This window comes from Zonotrichia leucophrys, chromosome 9 (assembly GCF_028769735.1).
Source record: "Zonotrichia leucophrys gambelii isolate GWCS_2022_RI chromosome 9, RI_Zleu_2.0, whole genome shotgun sequence".
In the NCBI taxonomy this organism is placed as follows: Eukaryota; Metazoa; Chordata; class Aves; order Passeriformes; family Passerellidae; genus Zonotrichia; species Zonotrichia leucophrys.
This window is the reverse complement of record NC_088179.1, coordinates 24,489,775-24,510,307: the sequence shown is the minus strand read 5'-3', so window position 1 is coordinate 24,510,307 and position 20,533 is coordinate 24,489,775. Positions and strand designations below refer to the sequence as shown.

The 20,533-nt window shown below is 54.1% G+C and overlaps 1 protein-coding gene across 3 annotated transcripts; it reads left to right on the top strand.

Annotated features, from left to right (window-relative positions):
- Positions 1-3,303: 3,303 nt before the first annotated feature.
- Positions 3,304-19,888, top strand: TIPARP (TCDD inducible poly(ADP-ribose) polymerase). 3 transcript variants are annotated; one of them, XM_064721439.1, is made up of 6 exons: positions 3,304-3,521; positions 5,959-6,956; positions 15,002-15,170; positions 16,081-16,262; positions 18,766-19,041; positions 19,198-19,888. In XM_064721439.1, exons 2-6 carry the CDS (start codon positions 6,022-6,024, stop codon positions 19,643-19,645), a joined length of 2,010 nt encoding a protein of 669 aa, XP_064577509.1. In that variant the 5' UTR covers positions 3,304-3,521; positions 5,959-6,021; the 3' UTR covers positions 19,646-19,888. The 3 variants fall into 3 exon arrangements, with proteins under 3 accessions (XP_064577509.1, XP_064577510.1, XP_064577508.1); XM_064721440.1 differs by lacking the exon at positions 3,304-3,521 and adding an exon at positions 5,629-5,770; XM_064721438.1 differs by lacking the exon at positions 3,304-3,521 and adding an exon at positions 5,702-5,722.
- Positions 19,889-20,533: the final 645 nt, after the last annotated feature.

Below are 20,533 nucleotides of genomic sequence, written 5' to 3'. Positions count from 1 at the left end.
TTTCCCTGGGTGCTCTCCTCCCCTGGCTGGCTGGCAAAGGATGGAGCTTGGGGTGGTGTTTGCAGGGGATACCATTTGCCATCAAGCACTGGGATGGAAAAGCACAAATCCAGGCATTGGGAGCTGCCCTGAGCATTTGAATTTGGGAGCTCCACATGACCTGACCTGGCCCAGAACCTTCCCTGCCCCATGCCCTGGGCTGAGCCCCAGCGTGGGCAGCAGGGGAGGGGAAATTCTGCCCCACTCAGGTGAGACCCCACCTGCAGAGCTGCCCCACATCTGAGGAACAACATCAGGAGCTGCTGGAGAGAGGCCAGAGGAGGCCAAGGAGATGCCCCGGGGGCTGGAGCCCCTCTGGAGCCAGGCTGGGACACCTGGGGGGGCTCACCTGGAGAGGAGAAGGATCCAGGGAGAGCTCAGAGCCTGCAGGGGCTCCAGGAGAGCTGCAGAGGGACTGGGGACAGGGATGGAGGGACAGCACACAGGGAATGGCTTCCATTGGGATGGGTGGGACATTGGGAATTGGGAATTCCTGGCTGGGATGGGATTTCCAGAGCAGCTGGGGCTGCCCCTGCATCCCTGGCAGTGCCCAAGGCCAGGCTGGACCCTGGGGCTGGAGCACCTGGGACAGTGGGAGGTGTCCCTGCCATGGCAGGGGTGGGAATGAGGTGAGATTTGAGGTCTTTGCCACCCAAACCATTCTATGATCCCTTTGTTAGTTGTCAGCACGGTGCTGTTTGTTGCCTTGTGTGAAAATACTGGAAAGGACAATGAACTTTCCTGTGCTGGGATGTGTTCTAGGAAGTGAAGAATGTTCATTGTGCAAGAGTTGAGGTGGAAAAGGAGTTCTGTCATTAGAAAAAAATGTGTTGGAGCCTGAGAGCTTTGTTGTTTTATCACAAACATTTAAGTCAGATGTTTCCCCTCTTTTCATCAGCGAATCCAAGTGTGCATACTGATTATCCTGTATTTGCAAGTCAGAGTTGTAAATTGCTGTATTCAGCTGGGGCCGTTTACCATCTGAAAGAAATAATTAAAGCTTTCTTTCTCTTGCTTAAGATTTAAACATGTATTTAAAGATGAGATCATGCTTTCGTGGTGGTCAGAGTTTCTTTCTATATTTGTGTGAGGTGGCCTCAGAAATGGCTGTCCGAGGGTCTGGTGTGCTGTGTTTCCTTTAATTACATATTTGTTTGGGGAAAGATGGTTATTGCAGCCTCTGTCTTTGCCTGGTTCCATCCTCCCAGCCCCGGTGCAGCGGGAGCTGTGCCCATCCCAGTGTGCAGATCAGCCATATGTGCCTCTTATTTATAGCTCATGCGTGAAGGGAGCTATTCCAAAGTGGTAATTTCTGTTCTGGTGGTGGCACATAAATACAAGTGTGTGTGAGCAGCTCCTTCTCCCTGAACGAGGATGTGACACATCCCAGCCACCCTGCCCGGGAACGCTCCAGTCCAGACAGACTGGGAGGCTCTGTCTGATGCTTCAGACACTCCAGAGCGCAATTAATTTATAGATGATAATTTGTTTTCAGCTCCTGCAGATATGGATGCCACCTTTACTCAGCCTCTCTTGAGTCATTCTCTCTCCAGCTGCATTGGAGAGGGACTATTTACAAGGACATGGAGGGACAGGACAAGGGGGAATGGCTTCAGACTGACAAGGAGTAGGTTTAGATTGGATAAAATTCTCCCCTCTGAGGACGGGGAGGCCCTGGCACGGAGAAGCTGTGGCTGCCCCATCCCTGGAAGTCCAAGGCCAGGTTGGACCGGGCTTGGAGCAGCCTGGGACAGTGGAAGGTGGGACTGGATGGGCTTTGAGGTCATTCCCAACCCCAAAAAGTCTGTGATTCTATAGAGCTCCATTTCTGTAATTTGTTGGGGAAATGGCATATCCTACCTGCACTCTAAATGCAGCTGTGCAATATTTTCCAACTGTGCTGTACAGTTTGTGCCACCTTAAAACAAGTTTCCTTCCAGCTGCCTTTGTTTCTGTGTGCCTAATTTCATAAAGTCACTGGGCACAAGGAATGAAAGACTGGCTTTGGAAAGAAAACAAGAACACGGGTTGTGGGAGGGAGCCCAGGGTGGTTTGGGACGGAAGGGCCTTAAAGCTCATCTTGATCCAGCCCCTGCCCTGGGCAGGGACACCTTCCAAAGGTCAGGTTGCTCCAAGCCCCATCCAACCTGGCCTTGGACGTTTCCAGGGATGGGGAGTCAGAGGCTCTCCAGGCTGATGATACAATAGGTGTCATCAGCACCAGCGTTACATTCTGAAGTTACTGCCTCTTTTCTGAGTTATCTTATCAGGCCATTGTTCGTGCTGTGGGTGCATCGGCTGTGGCTGGTGTCCGTGTGAGTGCTGGCCGTGCCCCGCTGGGGTTTCTCCGGGAGCAGGCAGTGATTCAGCAGGGAAGCATGCCAGGCCGGCACGGACAGCTGAACCGGCCGTGCTCCCGCACACGTACAGCCAGGCGGGGACAGCACGGCCACGGCTGGGACACAGGCAGCCTGGCTGCTCTTCACCGATCCCACCTATGAAACACTCTGTAAACAAACAGGAGCTGCCTCCGGTGCGTTATCACAGCGCGGCTTGGGCTGGGAAGGGACCTTAAAACCGGTCTCGTTCCACCTCCTTGCCGTGGGCAGGCACACCTTCTGCAGACCTGTTTGCTCCAAGCCGCGTCCAGCCTGGCCTTGAGCACTTTCCGGGCTGGGGCAGGCACAGCCTCTCCGGGAAACCTGTTCCACTCCACGCTCGCTTTTCCGGAGTGTGTCACCGACAGAGCACAGCCCCGATCGGGGCAGCGCCGTGCCAGGGGCTGCGTGTGGGTGCACCGAGTGAGTCAGGGTGACTTTGTTCCGGGACGGGCTCCCTGTTTGTCTCTTACTCATTAATTAGCGCGGCTGGGGAGCTCGGCGGCGCGGGCAGGCTCAGGGTGCCGTGCTCGCCTTCCGTGCGGGAGGACGGTGTGTTCCTGCGTGCTGCGTGACTGGAGCGCCCGGGCTGACACGGCTCGTTCCGGGCCCGTCCCGGCTCGCGTGCGAGCCCCACGCACGCAGCGCCGCGCTCGGGGACATCGCTCCCTCCCCGCCGGCCCGAAACGAAACGCTCGGTGCGTGATAAATGAAACGCGAAGGGGCCGCTCCGTCCTATCGCTCTCGGGAACGGCCTCGGGCGGCGCTTTCGGTTCTGGCCGCTGACACCGGCGCGGGGCGTGCTGCAGCCTGGCCGGCGCCGCGGGGGGACCGGCCCCGGGGCGGGGAACCGGCCCTGCCCGCCCGCGCTCCGCCCCGGCCCGCTGCCCTCGCGGCTCCTTGGCAGCGCTATTTAAACGGGCGGCGCAGCGAGGCAGGGCGGGATGTGCGGGCACACGCGGCCCTCGGTGCGGACACGGCGGTGCTGACCCCGCACCGGCCGCCGCGTTCACTGCAGCTCCCCCCGCCTGAAAAGTGATCTCGCTCTGGAGTTACCGTGGATTTGGGTCAGGAGGCGGCAGCAGCGCCGAGGGAGCCGCGCCGGTAGGTCCCAGCTGAGGCTGCCCGGCAGCTCGGCCGTGCTCGGGGTCTGTGTCAGGGCCCCGCGTCCATTGTTGGTTGTTGCAGCGTGTCCGACCGGCGGAGCGGCTCCGTGTGCAGGAGGGGCGGCTCGCGGGCCATGGCGAGCCCGGCCCGAGAGCGGCGGCTGCGGAGGGAGCATCGCTGCGGGAGCGCTCCGCTGCTGCTGCGGCGGCGGCGGGGCTGAGCCTCGGCCTTCCGCCGCTTTATTTTTAGAGCCGGTGCGGGATCCGGCTCGGCTCGCCGAGGCGCTGCTGTAAAAATAGCAGCCAAACTTAAATGCTGGTCGAGCGAGGAATATGAATGTTGAAATGGCAGCGAAGGTATGGCTGGAGGAGATCAGAAGTCACTTGCTCAGCACCTTGGCGCTGCAGGGATCCTCTCGCTCCTCGCCAGGGCAGGGAGACCTGGGCTGCAACTACGGGAACGTCTCATTCTCTCCGGAGTCGAGGATTTTTAAACCTTTGGAGTTACCTGAAGGTGCCTTTGGTGCTTTGGAGGAATTGCCTGGTGTCTGTGGATACGCCGATGACTTTGGGGTTAACTGCCAAACAGATATACCAGTTGCTTTAAATTTAATCTAAAAATGGGAAAACTGGAGAGGCACAACTTTTTTTTTTCTTTTTCCTGGCAATAATAACCTGCTGTTTCCCAGGGAAATGGAAAAGCGTTATAAATGAATGTTCCAAAATACCGAAGGCTCAATGAGAAATTTTCCAGAGCAAATCATCAGTAGTAAGAGATTATTGCCAAATTTTCTCTGGTGTTTTGGATTTTGTTTTGAAGTGAGGAGTAACTTTGCTCGGAATGCATTTATCCAGGAAGTAATCCTTAATGTGCTCCACTCTGAGCATTGAGCCTGCATGCGAGATTGAAGAAGGTTTAATTAAATGTAATCAAACATTACAGGATTCCTGATTAAAAGGCATAGCACTTGCTTTTGGTGACGTGCGAGACACACTGCTTATTTGTGCTTTAAAAGAACACAATTCTGCAGCGTGCAAGCAATGCCTTTCTCGGTTCCTGAGTAACCATCACCTTTCTGTTTGCTTCCCTGCCCAGTTTTAATTCCTGGTGCCCGGCGTGGCGAGAGGAGCCGGTGTGTCAGGGCGGGTGCCACAGGGCGGGGACAGGGACCGGGACAGGGCAGGGCCGGGCTGGGAGCGATCCCGGCAGGGACGGGCGGGCTGGGGGCTCTGCGGTCCCGGGAGCCCCGGCAGGGTGGCACGGTGCAATCTGTGGGAAGCTGGCCGTGGCTCCGCAGCGATCCCCGGAGCCCCGGCAGGGTGGCACGGTCAGTTTATGGGAAGCTGGCCGTGGCTCTCCGCAGCGATCCCGGGAGCCCCGGCAGGGTGGCACGGTCAGTGTGTGGGAAGCTGGCCGTGGCTCCGCAGCGATCCCGGGAGCCCCGGCAGGGTGGCACGGTGCGATCTGTGGGAAGCTGGCCGTGGCTCTCCGCAGCGATCCCGGGAGCCCCGGTAGGGTGGCACGGTCAGTGTGTGGGAAGCTGGCCGTGGCTCTCCGCAGCGATCCCCGGAGCCCCGGCAGGGTGGCACGGTCAGTCTGTGGGAAGCTGGCCGTGGCTCCGCAGCGATCCCGGGAGCCCCGGCAGGGTGGCACGGTGAATCTGTGGGAAGCTGGCCGTGGCTCTCCGCAGCGATCCCCGGAGCCCCGGCAGGGTGGCACGGTGCAATCTGTGGGAAGCTGGCCGTGGCTCTCCGCAGCGATCCCGGGAGCCCCGGCAGGGTGGCACGGTTCAATCTGTGGGAAGCTGGCCGTGGCTCCGCAGCGATCCCCGGAGCCCCGGCAGGGTGGCACGGTGCGATCTGTGGGAAGCTGGCCGTGGCTCTCCGCAGCCAGCGGTGCGGTTCGGTTCCGCCGGGCCGTGGGAGGTGACACGAGGGAGGACACATGGCAGCGGAACGGGAACGTGTAGGTTTGCTCCTCCGGTGGGAGAGGAAATGGTGCAGGAATGTCTGAAATGCGGGGGGGGACGTGTCTCATGCTGCTCAGGTCTGCGTGTGAGGGAGGCACAGGAATGAGCGCTGTCGTGTTCTCTTTGTGGGACAGAACGAAGCCAGGCGCTCCCGTTTGTTGAACATCCTGACAGGGAGGAGGCGTCGGACCATCCCCCTTTCTCTCCTGCCCACCCTCGGGGGATGCGTGTGCGTGCCGGAGTGTCTCAGAGCTGCATGTGCGGGGAGAGGAGCAGTGTGGGTTTGGGATTAATTAGCCTGACTTTGGCTGCTTTCATGCTTTACGTGCCTAAGGGCTACCCGCAGTCACAGCGAGGGGAGGAGTTTGCTGCTGCTGGCTCAAAATCCTCTCCAGGGGTGATCTTGTTCGTGTCAACCATGAGCAATTAGAGAGATTAACTGTCTTGTTTTCCTTTCTGCCCTAGGTTGGTTCCTGGGAGGCTCTGGGACGTTTGAAAGTGATTTGGAGAGAGCAGAGCGTGTGTCCGATGGACGCGGAGGCGCAGCCGGCGTGCGTGGTGCCCCAGGCTCCCTGCCCAGCCATGAAGTGCTCTCCTTCAGAGGACTTTCCTCCCCAGGTGCGGCTGGCTGAGAAGATCCCCCCGGTGAAGCCCTGCTTCAAGAAGAAGCAGCAAGTGCAGAAGAGACTGGACTCACAAACTCTGCGGGCCCTGCGGCCCATCTTCACCAGCCTGCTGGGAGCCGGGGCCTTGGACAGGGTCTTTGTGCCCCGAGGCCAGCGGGGTGGCCACGGGGATTTATGTGAACCTGCTGTGAAAAAGACTCTGGACCTCGGTACCTCTTGCCCTCAGACAGAAAATAATGTGACTGTGCTGATGCCAGCAGCCCCAGATGTGCAGGGTCAGCTGCCAGGAGCCCGTCCTTCCCCCGGGCATCCTGAGCAGGACGTGCAGTCAGGAGAGCAAGGTTTCTCCCCAGAAACTCCTGGAACTGCTGCTGATAATGGTAATGAATCATTCCAGGATCATCCTTTGCACCCAAGTGCTGGTGATGGTGCAGCTTGTCCTTTGTTCCCTGACAAGGTTCTGGAAAGCTACACATCTGGCTTCCTCCAGGAGAACAGCTGTCCAATGCAATACAACTTGACCCCAAGCAATAAATTCAGTGCTGGGATATTCCAGGACAAAAGTGAAGAGGCTTCCCTTGACCTGGTGTTTGAGCTGTTGAACCAGCTGCAGTATCACACCCACCAGGAGGACGGGATTGAAATCTGTGTGGATTTTCTCCAGGGCACTTGTGTTTATGGCAGTGATTGTCCCAAGCATCACACGGTGCTGCCCTATCACTGGCAGGTGAGGAGGACAGCAACCCAGAGGTGGCAAAGTGTGACCAACGACTCCCAGGAGCACCTGGAGAGGCTTTACTGCAACCCTGACAATGACAAGATCAAAGTCAAGTATCGGTAGGTAACTGAATTTACTCCCTTGCTGGGAAGGGTGCAGAAATATAACAGGCTGTGCCTTTTTTTCCCTGGTACTTGTATCCAAGCATGTTATAAACTCTGGCATGATGTTTCTTGATTAATATCCAACAAGTTTAACTGGACAAAAAATTTTTGTACACTTGTAAAATTGTTATTTAGCATCTGGAATGTGTTCTTTGAAGCTGGAGGACTTGGAGTGTGTGAAATAAGAAAACTTCAGCTCTGTAGGAATCCAGAGACTGTTGTGGAATGCTGTGCTTGTTCTTGGCGTTCCTAATTAGTGTTTCCTCTGTGTTGGACAAAGTGGCAGCATGAAAGCCTTGGCAGCGCTGGGGACAGGGATGACAGAGCAGTTGCTGTGTGTCACTGTGAGCACAGCCTGCATCCTTCCATCCCCAGCAGAAAAGCACAGGGCAGCTCTGCAGGGTCCTTGGGAAGGGTCACATCACTGTCAGTACATGGGGATGTTCCAGCTCGTTCCCTGTGAGCAGCCTGAGCCACACGCTCAGAAATGCTGATCATCACTGTGAAAGCAGTTACTGAAGTTATTGTTTTCTCTGTTCAGAGCTTGTTTATTGACTCATTTTCTAAAATTAGCCAGCAGCTGTTGATGTGGTTGTGTGACCCTGTGTGGGCTCCTGCACCCCGAGAGCTAAAACTTCTTCAGCTTCTCCCCTGCAGGTTCCAGTGTGAGGAGCAGTGGGGAACAGTGATGTTTGCAGGGTCCAGTTAGTGCAGGGTGCAGACTGGCTCGGTTTGGTTTTTTTTTTTTTTTGGAGGAAGTGTGTGGTGCAGCTGTGGCAGGGCAGATAAGAGAGGAGAAGTTTGCCAGGCTGGCACAACTCCAGTTCAAAGTGACATTTCTGGAGTGAGAACTTCACACTGCCTTTGCCACCTGAATCCGTGGGGGTTCTGCTCACTGCCTCTTCCTTTCAGTTCCTGAAGAAAGTATATCCCTGCTTTCTCAATATTTTATTTTCATCCATTAAGCTGAGATTTCTCATTTGGCACCAGACCAAATCTAGTGCTTAAAGTCAGTGTGAGTCTTTACTTTCACTGAATTTGATGTCTTGGATTAGACACTGAATTCAACCTTTGTCATAGACTGGTTTGGGTTGGAAGGGACCTTAAAGATCACACGGTGCCACCCCTGCCATGGGCACTTTCCACTGTCCCAGGGGCTCCCAGCCCCTATGTCCATCCCTGGGCACTGCCAGGGATGCAGGGGCAGCCCCAGCTGCTCTGGGCACTGTGCCAGGGCCTTTTAGTGATGGCAATATCGGAATATGGATGTCCCACACTGAAAATGAAGTAGGATATGTAGTAGGGAACAACTACAATTTATAGAATTGTCTTGAAGAAATGTGCCAGTCTTTAATAAAAATTGAAAAATCTTCTAAGTCCATAGCAAATAAAATTTACTCTATTTTACAACAGAGGAACTTCTGTTTTCCAAGTGTTAGAAATGATTTCTGAAAACAAAGCAGCACAGCCAGAGACAAGCCCATTAAGTGATTTAACTCTGAATTCTGTGCAAATGAGCAAATGGTTTTCTTTTAGAAGTTGTGTCAGCGAATCCATCAGTGCACATGAGCTGTGTCCTGAAGGATGGACTTGGGAATGATGAATGGAAAGGACAGTGCTTGGTCATGGCTTAGTCACCCCGGGCTGGGAGGCTGCTGTGCGCTGCCACCTCCCTGCCCTGGCTGTGCAGGTGCCAGCCTGCTGGGGCGGGTGGCACACGGATCTCTGCCTGTCCCATCCAGCGGGGACAGGGGTGTGCCAGGGACAGCACGTTCCCTGAGCGGGAGGGAGGGGACAGGAGCAGCCTGGGCTGGGCACGGCCGGGTGGGACCCTGCCCTGGAGCCTGGGGTACTGACCTGGCCTTGCTGGGCTGAGGGGTTCTGCCAAACTGCATGTTCACACTGGCTGCTGGGGAGAAATCCCTCCCTGCAGGGTGGGCAGGCCCCTGGGTCCCTGGCAGTGCCCCAGGCCAGGCTGGAGCAGCTGGGACAGTGGAAGGTGTCCCTGCCTTGGCAGGGGTGGCATCAGCTGATGTTTAACATCCCCTCCAACCTTGGAAGAGCTACATGTATGTTCAGTGAGACCTTTGGAGTGAAGCTCTGTTTAAGACCAGAGTTTCTGATTTCAAGCTTTGAGTCTGATCCTCCTTGCATCTTTGGCTTGCCAAGGTTCTAAGCCAGGTTTTGAGGTGGGAGGTCAATGGTTTAGTGTGCATCATCACCAGCTGCTTCTTATGCAACATCACCTTGTGGGGAGCACCTGGCAAGGTGTGGGGAGCCCCAGGTCCCTGGTGGTCATTGAGGCTGGTGGCAGTGTCCCTGTGCTGTGTCCCTGAGCTGTGTCCCTGTGCTGTGTCCCCCGGCAGTGGCAGCCCGTGTCCCTGTGCCTGTGCCCCGCCAGCGCTGCGTCCCATGGTTCCAGCATTATTTGTTAAAGCCATTAATCTGCTATCGTGGTCAGACGAGCTTTGCAGGCCTGTCTGCTCCCTGGCAGCCCGAGGAAACGCCTGCTCAGCACCGTGCCTGCCCGGCCAGGCTGCTGTTTGTGCTGCTCCGTGTGCCACGGCTCTGGGGTGTGGTGATGGCAATGGTCCTGGCACCGCCGCTGCCCCCAGGGAGATGGGCCCCTCCACAAAGTGCTGGCCACCAGCTCAATTAGGGAATGAGCTCTAAATTAGGGTGTTCTTCAAGGAGCTGTTTATATAAACCTTCCTTCCTCTTCATTATCGGGATGAGTAACGATGGAGATAAGTTATTGAGATGAGTAATGTAAAATGCACATTAAGTTGTTGCCTCTCACCTAAGGGAATGTGATCTCAGAGGAGTGGCAAACCTTGTTTAGTTACTTTGTAATGCAACTCCTTCAGCTGCTTCTTGCAGTTTGGCCTCAAACCAGTATCATAAATTACTTATGTGTTTTTTGTATTCTTGAGTCTGCCAAGTATGTCGAGCCACATACCAAGCTATCTAAACAAATGGGGGAACATCGACTCAAGCAGGTTAAAGTACTTAGAAGCACTCCGTTTTCTTCATGGATGTGAGGAGAGGCCCTGGGAGAAGTTCCAGCTTTCAGCAAAGAGAGAGCAGTGCCAAGTGCTGCTTTCCAGCAGGAGATGCCCACGTTGGGATATTTTAAGATGCTCTTTGCTAAGAGGAAATACTTGGCTGAGGAGCTGAGCAGGTTTCCCCACACACACACCTGTCCCATCATGCACACATCGCTTTTCAAAACAAGCAGCAGCATTAGAGATTACAGCAGGATTTGTTTAAAACAACTCTGCAGTTCCTGACCCATCAGTTCCCCCTGCTTTGGCTGAAAATTCCACTTTTCCTCTTGGCACAGAGGGCTCCCAGCTCGCCTGACACAGCAGCTTCTTGCTGTTGCTTTGATTTCTGTCCTTTTCTTTCTTTTTCCCGTAATTTCTGTGAGTTTCTGGGACGGCTCCTTGCAGCTGGAGTGGCTGCAGTGGGGAGAGCAGGTGGCTCTGCAGGGGGACGTGTCCCTGTGCTCACCCCGGCCCTCGGCTGAAGCCAGGAAATGACAGCGCAGGGGGAAACTCGAGCTGTGCTGGGAAGGTTCAGCTCGGGTACCAGCAGGAATCTCTCCTGGGTAGGGTGGCCAGGCACAGGAAGGGTCTGTGCAGGGCGGTTTGGAGTGCCCATGCCTGGAGGTGTCCCAGCGATGATGAACGGGGCGCTCCGTGCTCTGCGCTGGGCTGGACTCGGTGTTCCTGGAGGGCTTTTCCGACCCCAGCGCTTCCATGGCTCTGTAAATACAGAGTGTTCCACCGCAGTTATCAGGGCCATGTCAAGGGACGGGGAAGGAGAGGCACGGACACAACAAAATGTACAGGAAACTGGTTTTCCTTCATTCCTCTGTGTGTGGGATGGCTGCTCCTCCGGTGCTGACAGAATGTGCCTGACGTGTTAGAATCATACAGAGCACGGGGCAGGCATTTCAGGATGGAATCATGGAATCACAGTGTGCTTTGGCTTGGAAAAGACCTGAAAGCTCAGCCAGTGCCACCCCTGCCCTGGCAGGGACACCTGCCACTGTGCCAGGCTGTTCCAGCCCTGTCCAGCCTGGCCTTGGCACTGCCAGGGAGGGGCAGCAGCTCTGTGGGGATTCTGCAGGCCCCTGGCCCATCAAACAGTTAAATTTCAGAAGTTTTCCGTGTAATCCACACAGAGCCACAGCCTGTGAGATAAGGCATGTGTTAGTGATAACGGGGAGATGGGAAACCAGCTGAGAGTCCCTGTGGCTGGGTTTGGGGGAGGTTCTTGGCTATACCCTCTGAGTGGCTGGGAGCTGCTTTTCATTCCTTTCCAGCAGGAATGCAAGGCAGAGAGCCCCGAACGAAACTCCTGTGAAGGGCTTTTGGAAGTGCTTGCCTTGTGCTGTGTGGGTTTCTCTTTGCTGCAGTTCGCAGCACCATTTCCATATGAAATGGAGCTAATTGGCTTGGAGCTGTACAAAGGCAGGGAGGCCCTGAGCCGAGGAGGCAGCAAGCACTGCCATCCCTGCTCTTGTTTCCTGTCAATAAACAGATTGCACTTTGGGGAACAGCTGTCACCTGGCTCAGGTCAGGCTGTCCCGGCCATAAAGCAGCTCCTCCTGTCACAGGGATCAGGGCTTGCTCTCCGGAGCTGCTCCCAGGTGGGGCAGCAGGCTCGGTGCTGTGACAGCCCTGCCCTGCCAGGACCCAGGGACACCAAGGGCTGGGACAATGCTGTGCTCAGCAGCAGCACTGATCCGGAGCTTCCTTCCTGCTGGGTGCTCCGAGTTGCTGAAATCGGGAGGGATTGGAGCTGAGTGATAATTGGGAATCTGATTCCTGTAGTCACATGTACACAGGAGTGGTTTCTTTGGGGAAGTTGGTTTTGGAAAGTGTGATGGGGAGCATTCATTTTCAGGAAAAGCCTGGAATGACAGGACGAGGGGAAGGAATTTCCACTGCCAGAAGGCAGAGATAGGTGGGATGCTGGAAAGGAATAAACACCAATAGTTTAGGTTGGAAAGGACCCTTAAAGGTCATCGAGTCCCACCCCTGCCAGGAGCATCTTCCACCTATTTAGCAATGAAACAAACAAAGCAACCCCTCCTGAACACATGCACATCCCAAACCCATGCACATCCTGAACACATGCACATCCCAAACACATGCACATCCCAAACACACATGCACATCCTGAACACATGCACATCCCAAATACCTGCACATCCCAAACACACATGCACATCCCAAACACACATGCACATCCCAAACAAACCCATGCACATCCCAAACACACATGCACATCCCGAACACACATGCACATCCCAAACACACATGCACATCCCAAACAAACCCATGCACATCCCAAACACACATGCACATCCCAAACACATCCACATCCCAAGCACATGCATATCCTGAGCAGCTCAGAGCCCCTGGAGCCCAGCAAGCACATGACACTCTGTTTGTACTGCCCTGCAAACAGCTGGGGTTGGAATTAGGAAACAGGGTGCCTGTGCAATCCTTGGGAAAGGGGGATGTGTTCAACATCCTCATTGCTGTGGAGTTTGAGAACTTACCCGTGCCTACATCCCAGGCTCCCCTGACCCAGGATCTCGTGTTCAGGAGTGGCCAGGAGTGGGTGCCTGGGAAGAACAAACAACTTCTGGTACAGCCTCTTCGCAAGGACTCAAGGACTTCCTGATCCAGGGGTTACTTTATTATTATTATTATTATTATTATTATTATTATTATTATTATTATTATTATTATTATTATTATTATTATTTTATCCCTGCCAGGCATTCATCCAAGCTGTACATGTACACACACACACACACATATATGCAGGCCAGTATGTCAGCAGTTGTTTCAGGTTCACAAGCTCCCCCCCGGCTGTGAAAATTCCAGAAGATTGCTTTTGCAAGCACCCCAGTCACCAACTGTAAAGGCAGGGAAAAACAGTCTTTCCAGCCTTGAAAAAATAAACAGGGCAAAAGCAGCAAAGTCACTGCTTTTGGCTTCTTTTGTGCCCTGAGCAGAGAGCCTTTGAGCAGAGAGGGAAATGTCTGCAGCATCTTTCCCCAGGGTGAGGTGTCACCTCCCACGTGGCCCAGGGTCACCACAGAGAGCAGCATGACTCGATGAGAGGGCAGATGCAGCAGAACCTGAAACTCACGTGCTGCCCTGGCTCTGGTGCCCCTCTCTGGGGCTGGAACTGAGAGGCCCTGCTAAGATCGGGCTCAGAGGGGTTGTTTGTGCTCCTGCCCTGCTGCAGAGGCTCCTGTGGGCCTGGCACAGCCCAGTGCTGGTTCCTGCTGTGCTCCCACTGCTGTGTTGGGAGGAGCTGCTGATGAACATCCCCTGGAGTGTTCCCTGGCCCTTCCTCCCGCTGTGCCTTTCCATGGCAGCACATTGGCTCTGCTGTGTGAGCTCTGCTGTTGCTATTTCAGTACCTGTGCTTCCAAATTACACTCTTGGTTGGGTGCCCAGCCCTGGCACAGGCTGCCTGGTGGAGCCCCATGCCTGGAGGGGTTTGACAGCCCTGGGGAGGTGGCACTTGGGGACATGGGGCAGTGGTGGCCTTGGCACTGCTGGGGATGGTTGGACTCTGAGGGAGCTCTTCCAATTTAACCAAATCTGTGATTTCCATGATCTTTTGAAGCCAATATCCTTTAAGTGATGTTTGGTTTCATGCAGGAGTTTAAACACTCAGCCCCCCACCCAAAGCTGGGCCCATCTGTGGGAGAGTCCTTCCCCTGCAGCTTCCATCGAGTGCACGAGGAGATAAGATCTGCTGCTGCCTTGGTGTCACCAGCAGTGTCAGTGCCTGCCTTGCCCTGAGCACAAAAGCTCCTCGTGCCTCGGGGGCCCTTTGAAGCCCCTGGGGCCGCCAGGTTGTTGCTGGTGCAGGGAGGAACTGGTTGAGTCAGAGAGAGAAGCTCAGCAGTTTCAGCAGGCAGGGAGCTGGGCTCTGAGCCGTGCTGTGTCTCACAGCTGTTGTGCTGGGAGCAGCTCTCGTTTCCTGCTGGGCCCTGCTGCTCGCAGCGTTTCTGTTTTTCTGAACCTGTTTGCGGTAACTGGCGCCACGTCCCCGAACGCGGAGCGGAGCTGCAAACCACACGTCCTCCTGCCAGAGCCCTCACCAACCGATTCCCCTGCTCATCTCTGTGTACGTGACCTCTGGAGAGTGTTTGTCCTGTGAATCTGGGGGATTCACAGTCTGGGCTGCAGTTCTGCAGAAGGATGGAAGGGACAGCCCAGATATCCTTGTTTTGGCTGCACCAAGCTGAAAAAATCCATCAGTGTTTTAACTTGGAACTATCTCAGTCCAGTGTCCTGCAAAGTTTACACCTTCTGTTATTTCTTACATTTAGGGAACAGAGAAAATGAAACTTATTAGTGGGGTCACGTTCTGCTGTTGAGAGCTCGTGGGGTTTTATTTTGAATTGTGCTGTTCTGCAGCACCAAATTTGGGTTGTGTGCCCTGTTCTTCTGAGAGTTCAACGTGCTCATTCTCGCTGTGCAAACAGTTCCACTGAACTGCTTTATTTTCTAAATAGAGACCTTTATTTGGTGAGTTGGTGAGGAGAAGTTCTTCAGAAATCTGTTCTCACCTCTCCAGTCTCTGTGGGTCCTTTAACAAGGGCACTTAGTGCCAGGACAAGGGGAAGGCTTTAAACTGCCTGAGGGCTGGGCTGGATGGGATATTGGGCAGGAATTGTTCCCTGGGAAGGTGGGCAGGGCCTGGCACAGCTGTGGCTGCCCCTGGGTCCCTGGCAGTGCCCAAGGCCAGCTTGGACACTGGGGCTGGGAGCACCTGGGGCAGTGGGAGGTGTCCCAGGGGTGGCACTGGATGAGATTTAGGCTCCTCCAACCCAAACCATTTTGGGATTCCACACCTCAGACAGCTGCTGGGTTTGGGGTTTTGTCCCTGTGTGCTGAAAACCACGTGTTTAATGGCATACAAAAGGTGAGGATTGTCTGTTTCTCCCGTTTGCCCAGGGGCCAGGAGTGCTGGGTGGATCTGAACCTTATGAAGTTCTATGAAAGCGCAGAGTTCGACCAAATGCGGCGCCTGTCCACAGCGTCCTGCCCCAGCTCCAGCTCCAACTGCTACACGGTGTGGAAGTATTTCTGCAGGGACCACTTTGGCTGGAGAGAGTACTCCGAGGTATGGCCCTTCCCAGTGCTGCTGCTGACACGTCATGGTCAGCCTGGTTCCTCTGCACACGCTCGGGGAGGGGATCTGGGCATCCTGTGAGGATGAGGAGTCACTGGTGAACTGGGAAAGCAGTGGAGGGACAGCTCTGCTGGCCTGGGTTGTGGTTCTGTGATCCTGTGACTTGGATCACCCTGAAAGCATCAGAGACATCAGGGCTGGCCAGTCTGTCCCTCTGGGGAGCAAAGCAGCTTGTGGCAGCACCAAGGAAGCTCTTCTGGAGCCTGATTTATGGCAGTGGGACAGCTTCCATTTATCTTGGTGGTTTTTAATTGATTTCCCAGTCCCCAGAGCTCTGCTGAGGCAGGACATGCACTGCCTGAGCTGTGGGGTGCAGCCCCTGGGCTGATGTTTGCAGTGAAACCTCATCAGTGCTGGCAGTCCCAGAAATAACTCCTGGGTGTAAGACCTGCAGAGAGTTGGGCAGAAATACCACAATAACACAGTGAGGGTGCTTGAGCTGCGAGGAAAGCTGGGTTTGTGCAGGGGGGAACAGGAATATGAATTTTGGAGCGTGTGGTTTCTCATGTGTACATTTTCCTTCCCTGTTTTCCCCTCCTTTCTCCCCCATTTCTCCCTGGTTTTCCTCCTGTTTCTCCATCATTATACCCTTCCATTTTCTCCCGTTTTCCCCCTGTTTTTTTCCTGGTTTCCCTGTTTTCCCCCCCCCCATTTCCCCCTGTTTTCTTCCTATTTTCCCCTCATGTTTTCCCCCCATTTTCCCCCTTTTCTCCTTGTTTTTCTCCCCATTTTTCCCTCCATTTCCTCCCCATTTTACCCCTATTTTCCCCATTTCCCCCTCATTTTCTCCCTGTTTTTCCCCTGTGTTTTCCCCCCTTTTTTCCCCATTTCCCCCCTGCAGCCCGTGGTGAGGCTGATAGAGGAGGCGAGCTGCCGCGGGCTGCGCGAGGTGCGCTTCATCACCTGGCACAACCAGTACATCCTCAACATCAAGGACGGCTTCCAGCAGAACTCCTGCTTCCGCAGGGAGATCAAGAGGAGGCCCCTGCTGCGCTCCTGCCTGCTGCTCATGCCCTTCCTGCAGTAGGTATCCCCAAAATGGGCCATTCCCACTGCCCTTCCTGCAGTATCCCCAAACTGAGCCATTCCCACTGCCCTGCCTGCAGTGTCCCCAAACTGAGCCATTCCCCCTGCCCTTCCTGCAGTGTCCCCAAACTGAGCCATTCCCACTGCCCTTCCTGCAGTGTCCCCAAACTGAGCCATTCCCCCTGCCCTGCCTGCAGTATCCCAAAAACTGAGCCATTCCCACTGCCCTTCCTGCAGTGTCCCCAATTGAGCCATTCCCACTGCTCTCCATGTGGGGCTGGATGGGGGAGTTGTGTTCCTGGGCTGTGACATGGAACAGGCACTGTTGGGTGGGAAATGTCAAGGAGAACCCAAAATCTGGGTCATGCTGGCAGCTCCTGCCACTTCTCAAAGGAACATTTATGTGAGAACTCCTTGTTTAAATGTGCAATGTACCTTGTGGATGTTGGAATGTCAGGTTTGCCAAATTCTGTCCATGTTCTGGCAGGTGTTTTTAGATTGAGGGTTTTTTAGATTGAGGTGTTTTTAGATTGAGGGTTTTTTAGATTGAGGGTGTTTTTAGATTGAGGTGTTTTTAGATTGAGGTGTTTTTAGATTGAGGGTTTTTTAGATTGAGGTGTTTTTAGATTGAGGGTTTTTTAGATTGAAGGTTTTACAGGAAGGAAGCCCCAGGTTATCAGAGAGAAACTGGAGGGTGCCAGTAAAACACCAGTGGGCTTGCTGGTTTGAGCAGTCCTGCTTCTCATCCTAATGAAAAATGAGGATTTCTGAGCTCCTATTGTACCATTGCTAAAGTTATGCAATTCCCAACTAATTCCCAGCTAATTTTGTTGGACCTTGGGGGCTCTACACTCGTGAGGGATTGACCAGAACTGTCTGTGCCAGCTACCAAACCTACAGGCTAAAATCTGAGATTCTGTTCTGCACCAAACTTCATTCTGATTTTATTTATCCAAAGACCTTGTAAAGCTCACTTAAAATAATGGATTCTTGGCAAGAACAAGAGCATTTTAAATATTTATGGGATCTATCCTTCAGGAGACAGTGTTGCCTCCACTTCCCACATGATGCTACCTGAGATTTGTTCTTTCCCTCACCTCCCACCTGTTTAAATCTGTTCTGGAATTGCAAAAGAATCCTTGAATAGGAATGAAAAAGGTTGACTTTTTAATGGCTTCCCCTGTAAAATAAATAACATAAATATTTTACACTAGTCAGAAGAACTGAACAAAGTACAACAGGAGATTGCAGGATTTTTATTGGATTTGATTCTTCCTCATTAATCCATGATTTACTGGCAATCTCTGCTTGCTCTTCCAGTCCAGTGTGAGTGAGGCCCTACAGGAATATTTTTTTTTCCCATTTGCCCATCAAAGAGGAAAAACCAAATTAAAAACAAATGCCCACTTTGGTACTGGATTGCTGTTTTATTAGCAATTTGTAGAACAAGTTTCTGGGTTTGTGCTCAGCTGTTAATAACCAGTGAGAAGAACTTGGAGTTGAGTCAAATCCATGCAAATGAAGGGAATCCTGGCCTTGGCCTGGAGCAGGAGGGAACAGCCAGAGAACACTCAGAGAGTGTTTCTGCCCTGAAAAGTGGGAGGGCTGTCACAGCTTTCCATGTGTTGATTTAAAAATAGACCTTTTTCCACTCAACTCCCCCTCCCAGTGCTTTTCCTTGGCTTTGGTTTGGTTCCTGGCCATCTGTGGGGTTTGGAGAGCAGCTCCACCCTGGGCTGGCCCAGCCAGTGCCTCTCTCCTGCCCCGGGGCACTGAGGGGTTGGCAGCTTTTCCAGAGAAATGCTTTGGGAAAATCCTCCCAGGTGGACTTTGGAGCTGGCCCCACGTGCTCCTGCAGCTGCAGGAGCTGTGCTGCTGTGAGCCCTGCAGGTGCCACAGGGTCCCAATGGTGCTGCTGTGAGCCCTGCAGGTGCCACAGGGTCCCAGTGGTGCCCTTGGCACAGGAAGCACAGTCCAGGGAGTGAGGAGTTACTCACTGAGTAAGGGCTGCTCTCTCAGGTGGGGTCAGGGGAGCAGGAACCAAGGGCACCTCTCTCAGTTCAGCAGCTGCCAGAGTGTGGGGATTGCACAGGGGTAGGAGCAGGGTCCTGCTGCTCTCCTTTGCTGGGTTTTCCAAGGGTTTTTTTCCTGGTATCCATGGGGTTTCTTGGCCACAGCTCCCTCCCTCAGCCCTGCCTGTTCTCCAGGCAGCATTCCCAGAGGAGGGGCAGGAAAATAACCAGCTGCAAATGCAAATCCACCTCTGGCTGTGTAAATGGCAGTGAGAATCTTCCTGTTTGGGACGAGGCCTTAAACCCCATCCAGTGCCACCCCCTGCCACAGGCAGACACTTCCCACCGTCCCAGGGTGCTCCGAGCCCTGTCCAACGTGGCCTTGGACACTCCCATGGTTATCAGAGGCTCTCCAGCCCTGCTGGGGATGAGCTGGGGGTGGCTGGAGGCTGCTGAGGGTGTCTGAGCACAACCTTTGTCCCTGCCAGGACCCTGGGTGGCAGCTCTGCCCTGCCCTCGCCGTGCTCCAACCCTGCTGCTGCACACGACCTGTCCCCAGCTGCCGTCACCTGTCCCAGCCTCTACCCCGAGACCTGGATTGGAATGGATCCAGCTCAGGACTTCATCCAAGTGCCTGTTCTGAAGGAAGACAAAAGCTACAGAACCATTTACAACCTGTTCCACAAGACTGTGCCAGAGACCAAATACAGGATTTTGAAAATCCTGCGAGTGCAGAACCAGTTCCTTTGGGAGAAGTATAAAAGGTAAGAGAATTGCAGTTCTTTAATAATGGATATTCCTAGAGGAGGGATTTTATAAGAGGGATTTGCATCTCCCCTCGCAGCTGAGCTCTCCCAGAGGGCGATGCCGCGATGGGACCTGCAGCGAACGCTCACCTTCATTGCCATTCTGTGTTCCAGGAAAAAGGAGTACATGTCCAAGAAGATGTCGGGGCTGGACAGGATCATGAACGAGCGGCACCTGTTCCACGGCACGTCGCAGGACGTGGTGGACGGGATCTGCAAGCACAACTTCGACCCGCGGGTGTGCGGCAAGCACGCCACCATGTTCGGCCAGGGCAGCTACTTTGCCAGGAAGGCCAGCTACTCGCACAACTTCTCCAAGCGCTCCCCCAAGGGCGTGCACTTCATGTTCCTGGCCAAGGTGCTCACGGGCAGGTACACGGTGGGCAACCACACCATGAGGCGGCCGCCGCCCGTGGAGCCCGGCAGCATCACCAGCGACCTGTACGACTCGTGCGTGGACAATTACTTCGAGCCGCAGATCTTTGTCATCTTCAACGACGACCAGAGCTACCCCTACTTCATCATCCAGTACGAGGAGGTCAGCAGCACCGTGTCCATCTGAGGCCTGTGCTGCTGCCAGCCACAAACCTCTCCGTTTGTGTGGGGAGGTAAAACCTGGACACTTCCCAACTGGTGGAATGACTTGGAAGGAAGGTCACTGAGGTGACCCACTGTGCACTTGCTGGTTGATTCCCTATGTGGAAATTGTACATATTTTTCCATTGTTTATAGTTGAAAATCTGTGCCTTTTGTTATAAAACACTGTTTATTTATGTTAGTAAATATTCATGTTTCAGAACGTGTCTGTGGTTGTCATTTCATGGTGTTCTGTGTCTGTCACACCCTGATCTCAGCATTTCAGCACGGCCCTTTCTAGGGACTCACAACGACATTTCATCCCAAGGATATTAAATCACACATTCCCCCAACCACGACGACTTGTGATCATATTTCAGAGAGACTGGGGGAGAGATCACAAAACTACCCCCTGCTCATACTTTGCATTATTGAACAGGACAACACAAACAGATCATTTTCTAAATTCAAGGAAAATCACGAAGAGAACAGCATGGTCTGGAGGGAGGGTTTAAAACCTGGGATGGCTTCCCAGCAGGAGCAGGGACACACAGTCTGTCACTTGTTGGTGTCCCTGCTGGTGCAGGATGGGCTCCAAGGTCCCTCCCCTCCCAAACCATTGTAATTTTCACCTCCATGCCTGCGGTTTGGATGTACCTGAGATGTCCTGTCCTCACTGGGAGCTTTTCCAGGGATTGTGTGTCCCTGTGAAGGCTCCTGCAGCAGCCCAGGTGTGCCTGGGAGCCCTTGCTGCCCTTAGGGAGCTCCTGTGGGGCTCAGGGGATGGGGAGGGACCCTCAGGCTCTGTGTGCTGGGGGTGTCCCCAAACCCAGCTGTGCCTTGTGACAGCCTGCTTCACTTGGCTTCCTGGGGC